The 6,890-nt window shown below is 39.9% G+C and overlaps 1 protein-coding gene across 1 annotated transcript in view; it reads right to left on the minus strand.

Annotated features, from left to right (window-relative positions):
* The window catches only part of niban2b (niban apoptosis regulator 2b), a 43,526-nt gene extending 39,292 nt beyond the window's left edge, over positions 1-4,234 (minus strand). Inside the window, exon 1 of the mRNA XM_079161309.1 lies at positions 4,057-4,234. Within this exon, the coding sequence (XP_079017435.1) occupies positions 4,057-4,111 (55 nt within the window). The 5' untranslated portion in view covers positions 4,112-4,234. The remainder of the gene's footprint in view (positions 1-4,056) is intronic.
* Positions 4,235-6,890: the final 2,656 nt, after the last annotated feature.

Below are 6,890 nucleotides of genomic sequence, written 5' to 3' on the forward strand. Positions count from 1 at the left end.
ACCAGAAGGTGGCGCTATGACTATGATTCAAAATTCGCCTGTAGATGTCTTCAGGCCTGGAGTCTCATCAAACATGTGAAATTTTGAAAAGATCTAACTATGTGGAATCGAGTTACATCAGCTTATTCATTCACGGTGAAGGATTGAAATTTTCTGTCTTCGGGGTCAGGATGTTATGACATATGAGAAATTTGAAGCAGATTAGACAATGTACGGCCGAGTTACAACAACTTCCCGTTTCATGGCGAATTATATTTCTTTTGCCGCCACGGATACATAGTTCGATAACTTTTTGATATTTTTATAACTTTTCACTGCAAAGGTCTCAAGATCATACGGACCAAATTTGAAGTCAATCGGGTTAAATCGCTAGGTGGAGTTTGTTGTTAAAATACAGCTCCTTGAAATGGTCAAAAAATGTCATAAAACTAAAAATGTTTGACTTCCTGTTGGATTTAGGGCATACCTACAAGTAGATTTTTGTATGTCCCATCATGTTGCATATACCTACAAAATGACATACAGCTAGGTGAAACCTAATGTGGGGGCACCTCAAAAGGGGGCACTATGGAGCAACTTTCTCATACCGGAGCTCAACACCCATTTCAGACGGCCATTTTCACCACGACTGACGCGCCAAATTTCAAGAGTTGACCAGTAGCCCAAGCACCTCGTTTTTGCACTCAAATACATACAATAATAATAATAATAATAATAATAATAATAATAAAAGATAAAAGAACAATAGGTCCTCCGCTCCGACTTAGTCTGTGCTCGGGCCCTAACAGTGAATACAAGCCAGTTAACATGTAGTCAGTGGATGGGAGAGCATGCGTGCGTGTGTGGGAGAGAGAGAGCTATGTGAAAGGATAGGAAAGTAAGTAAGTAATAAATAAGCAAGTAATTTATTATAAAATAATATCAATAAACAAGTGCGGTATGTCAAGTTATTGACAGGCTGAATCACGGTGATTCCAATATGACTGGAAAGGTATTTACAAAACTCAAAGTCTCCCAGCGCCTGGCTCTGAACAAAAAAAACAAGGCGGACCATTTAACAAAAGAAGCAAGTGTTGCCTTACGTGTTAAAATGTAACTAAATGTTAGTGTGATATGTGGCATTTGTAACACAACACAGAGGCCAACCAACATTTCTAGCTAACCAACTACTTGAACTGTCACCTACTTAAAACGACCGTGTAATGATCTCCATTTAAGCTTTGGTTAGGCTAAAAGGAGCTAACTTGGCTCAATTTACTTATATGCAAGTAGCTAGGGGGCTAGCGATCTAGCTGGCTTTATTGATTTATACAATGGTCTGTGGTTACATTTTAAAGGAGAGTTAATTGGAATTATGCCATACATTTTACTCGTGAACCACACACCAAGCCGTTCATAGTGTTTGAATCTATGATTTTGCTGCACTGGCTTTCCAGCTAGCTAGCGAAATATATCATATGCCTGTGAACGCAGCGAACATGTGCAAAGATTGCTCCAATACTTTGGAAATGTGATGTTGCATACAATTATTACTCACTTCATTCAGAAGTGGACAGTTCGGGGGTTGAGTTTCTTTAGGCTGCATTGTTGTAATTTGTATGTTTTTGCATTTATAAAAACTATTCTGCCTCGGAGGTTACAAAGACAACCTAACCTCCCACCTTCTACTTGTAGAGTTCACTCTCCCTCACGGTCCCCACTGTTACACAAACCATCACTAGCGAACCAGACCCTAACAGCAAGGTAACATACAAAGCATGTAATAATATAAGCATGCAAATTATATTTTTTTAGAATGTTTACAATGTACGTTCCATTCTAACTCAATGGCAGCTGAAGCTGTCCGTGATTCAGCAGCAAGACACGGCTGAGAATACAGCTTCTGGAGAAGAAGTTTGCTTCAGATTGATGATGTACAGGCTAATTTATGTTGAACTTGATGAAATAGAAATAGCTTTGTTACAGGCCAAATTGTGAAATGTTTTTGTTAGTAGACAACTATGTACTTCTTTGTTGGTGGTGTTGCTTGAAAAACACAATTAAAACCTCACTTGGAGCCCTCATTCCTGTTGTCTCTGCTGTGTGAGCCACAAACAAAAACACATGTTGGATGTTTTGGTACAAGTAATGTAGTTACAATATTTAATTGAAACTAGACTTTGGAAATGGGTTGCCTGCATTTGTTACACTCGTATTTTAAGCAGTTTTCAGGAACAAATGTGGCCTAACCATTTTGCATTGATAACCATTTATCCAATTACACTAAAACTAGCTAGCTAAACCAGAACTAACTAAAACACGTTCACATTTGAAAGGCACATTCGACGGATTATAAATTGATTTAAGATGTAATGAACATCTTGGGTAATAATATTTGGGAGAAGTGAGGCCTATAGGCTATTTGTCAATCTACATCAAATCCACCTCTGAGGTGGGATCCAAATGATCCTGAATCTTGGCTTCAAACTGATCCAGATCTCTACCCTAAGTTTCTGAAAACCCTAATGGAGCATTTGATTGGAGTAAAGGTAGGGTTGGATCACCAAATCTGAATCCAGATCTTTTGGATGAGGATTCTTTGGATCTGCTTTAAAATGCCCAATGTTCAGATCAGATCACAGTTTAATCCGACCAATATAATCCTTTAGGGTGATTTTAAAATACCGGCCCCAGGGGATCACCAAAGTCTGTAGGATTCAACCTCCATTTCTGTACAAAAATCCATGGCAATACATCCGGTATTTCTTGCCATCATTCAGTCTGTACTAAATATCACATCAAGGAGTGAGAGTTACAAAGAGGCTCCGACATATCAGGGGCTAGACCACGGCCTTTCATACCCAGTGAGTTGAGGAGTAGCATTTCATGTCCTCGTCTACACAAATTGTACTTTACCTTACATGCTCTTGTCAACTCTGCTCAAAATCTGACTTTAATTACAAATGAACATGTTGTAACAGGCCAAAAAACAAGAAAACATGCTCATTGGTAAGAGCTGAAACAGATAAGGGTGCAGCCTCCATCTTTTCTGGGTTCTTAGTTTGATGAGTGAAAGAGTGAAGATGGTAAGAGACTGCCAGTCACGGTGTATGCTTTGCAAATACTTACATTTCTATAAAGTGACAGTTCAACAACTCAAGATACAAGATCAGAGGGTTGGGCCTTGTCGGCAATATTCCTATATTTAAAAGAGAGATCAAAGTCCAAATGGCCGTGACAATGAAGTGAACATGGGTCACAAAAGGTGTGATAAAGTCACAGACAGGGTGGGGCTGGTGGATGCAGCTCCACCTGCGTTCCACAGAAAGCAGGCCACCTGACCACCGTTGGCTGTTTTCTCACAGACAAGTCACACCCGAACTTGTATATAGAAGCCCAAAAAAAATCTAAATAAATCAATCTATTCAATTTTCAATAGAAGATGTATCCGCGTCTATTTTGATAATGAATTACTGGTTCAGTTTAAGTCCATTTCTAAGAAGAAGTTGTTCCATGTGATTCATGTTCTGCTTTTCTTATGCAATAAAAAGGGAATTTCTGAACCGTGGCTGCCATATACTGTTGGTCAAGTAAACAGTTTCTGAAATTAATATAAATTCAGTTAACGTTTAATAATATAAGGTTACACTTCATGGATTTGGAAAAGTCAGATATGTCTTAGATGTGATGGGTGTACATTTGAACATTAGGAGGCCAAGAAATACAACAGGAAAGAAAAGCTCCTAGTAAACAGCTAAAGAGCACCTCTAGGACACACACGAGTTTAAAATGAGTAGCAAACTTTCAAAAAAGTGTCATAGAACAGGTGAATGAAATAAACAAGGGGATATATATCAAATTCAACTGAAGATGTCCACGTCTCTTCAAATGTATCCGAGAGTGTGCCCGTGTACATCCACACATCCTCGGTACCTCGCGTTCATAGCGCCAGCAGATCAAGCAGCAGAGGGACGCTAACATCTGGTAGAACGGCTCTCTTTCTCATACCAGGTAGGACCTTCAGATGGCCATTGAACTGTGCACGTACCAATCAAAGCTCCACAAGACGCTGCTTACCTGTGATCATCTCCTGCTTGGCTTCATCCAGGTGACTGGAAATCACGTCCCCCATGGCGGACGAATCTCAAAATCCAAGATGAATTCCGCTGGTCTTTAACAAGTACTTAAGACAAACGCAGGGTAAACCGCCCAGAGTAATGTAGAGTCCTGAAGAAGCCCTTTCAGAAGAGACTAGCTAACAGTTCACACAGGAACGTAGAAGGAAGTTAAAGACGTTAGCGGAGGGACACGCCCTCTTTTAAAGTAGGCGAGGGGGAAAACTCCCACCTTCCAGCGGCGGTGCGTTCATGTCACGTGGGGAAAATGAGGCTATGAGTCTAAATTACTTAAAAGTCACCGAGTAACAATTCAAACAACTGGATTCAGAATATGAAACACCGTACTATGTATGAATCATACACTTTGAGGTGATACATTTCTCTAATATATCACTGACTGAGGCTGCACCGTGGTGTAGTTGCTAGATATGAAGAAATGAAGAAGAGGAACTAGGTCAGCTACTTGTCCTCGAGGACAACCCACTGCTTTATAAAACTAACAAATGTCCCCATCGGGATCCCACAGCTCATTGTTGCCCCTGGACCCCAAAGTGCATGGCTTTCAGTAATCTTTAAAAAAAAAAATGTAATTGAATGTTTGTTCTGAAATTTAAAAAAATGAAAAAAGTAATGACGAACAGTTCTCTGATAATTTCACAAGAAGGACATTGTAATGATTGCTTAAAGTGCCCTCTTAATTTATTTCACTGTGGTAATGTCGCACTTTTACTTTGGAAAATGTCAGAATTTATCTAATTCTTGGTATTGTGTCTATATGTAGTCAGAGATGTTGTCAACTCATCCATCAGTCATTATTTTTGTAATTATTAATTTAATTTATTTCCAGCAACCAAAGATCAAAGATATTTTCCCCACAATTTTGTGATATTTTATTTTGTATTCATTGGGGACACAGGCCACATGCTTGGATTTAATCATATTTCCATGTATGTATTTTGTATGTCCCTTAATAAGACCTTATTTTGAAAACTGGACGTCGTTACACGTGTATCTTTCCGCTACCTTCACAAAGTCCATCGCTGTCAGCTCACCCGGGCCGTTTCTATACATTTACCGTCGAATGGTTTGACCTAAACATTTTTAAGTCAGAAGTCTGTTATTCACGTTCCCACGTAGGTGATTTTCTTGTATGGCATAAACCAACCAGTGCACAATGCCTTATGTTTTTTTACGGAAAACATGAGATTTAAACTCAATTTGTATTGTTCTCTTGGAATGCAGTCCTAAATCAAGAAAGCGTAACTTTCTTTTTTTTTTCAACAGAGTGTGTATGCCCTGCAGATTCCTGGACCTGGATGTGATCTGTGTCTGTCTGTGATGGGAGCTGGGACTGAGGACACTTGTACTGGAATGATCAAAGTTTAAGGACACTGCAACATGGTGACACTCTTTATATTTACTTTCTGATGTAACAGCTTTCCATGGATCATGGATCATGGTACTGCATCCTGCCATTGTCTTGCTGACACCCACTCTTCTCTCTCTCCTTCTGTATGAAATCATGTCCCATCAATGCACATTACTGACTTTGCTTCATCCTCGGATTCTTTGTGCTTTCTCTCCTCACAGGTTTCCATGGATCGTGGTTATATCTGGACTGTAGTCCTGCCTCCTTCCGTGACCCCAGAGGGTCAGTATGTGTACACATTTTAAAGCCCTCTGAGGCAAATTTGTGATTTTGGGCTATACAAAATATATTGAATTGAATTGAACAGACATTGTCTATTATCCACATGCACATTTTTGCTGATGTATTTGTCAAACCATTCAATAATCTAGGTGACAGCAAGCAAGTAATGCAATTTACTTATTGGTGAACTTGACAGAGTATAACGTGTATATATTCTTTTGTGATCACACTTGAGAGATACAGACTGGATGCATTGCCTGGTGTGTATGTGGCATTTCATCACAAATAAGCAGGTGTATGTTCTCTTCTTTAACTACCTGAAGAAGACCATCTATGGTTGAAATGATTCCAGTCATATCCACATCAAATATGGAAGCTGGTACAAAACATGGCTCAGAGAAATTGTGTGCACACAAATTTGCGATGGTGTTTTTCCTCCAAAAGAGTGAGCGCTCTTAGCTTTTGTCCTCCTCTGTGCTGAGGAGAGCTGATGTGCTGTTTACTTCTGCTCTGCTGCCCTCTCATGGAGGCCAAACCCAACAGTAACTAAGAAAAGTCTGAAGCGCTCTCCTGCTCTCATACCTCTGTGGACACCAGGTCGTCTTGTTCTGTAAAGTCCAAAATAGCCATAGTTTCATGTCATTTCATTGGCTTCACATTGACTGTTACTCCAGGATTTTATGGTCACATCTAAGCAGCCTTTAAATGATCATTTCCTTTTGAATAAAAAATGTTGTTGAACTTTTGATGTTAAAAGGTTTTATTATGGTTTCTTGTCAGCCAGTTCGGCAGCAAGCACTGCTAGATTCTATAGCAGTGCAATCAGTGTGAGCGGTTTTGGGATGGTGTTTACATACAGATGTGTGTTTCTAGTGGTCACTCAGTCTCTGCTCCAGGGTCCTTGCGGTTTCACTGATGTAGTGTTCCCTCCAGGTCTCACATATGATGCATGACAATATACACCACTACAGTCTTCCTGCAGGGATGCTCCTTTATTCCTGATGTTCCAGCAGAGAGCTTGAGGTGTTGTTTGCAGTTAGTGCTGACTTCCTGTTGAATGAAGTAAAGACGAGCAGTCAGTTGATGACTGGAGAAAGCTCAAAGATGAGATTTACAAAGACCATCCTCGAACAGAGACAAGG

This window comes from Pholis gunnellus (genome assembly GCF_910591455.1).
Source record: "Pholis gunnellus genome assembly, chromosome: 6".
Classification (NCBI taxonomy): Eukaryota; Metazoa; Chordata; class Actinopteri; order Perciformes; family Pholidae; genus Pholis; species Pholis gunnellus.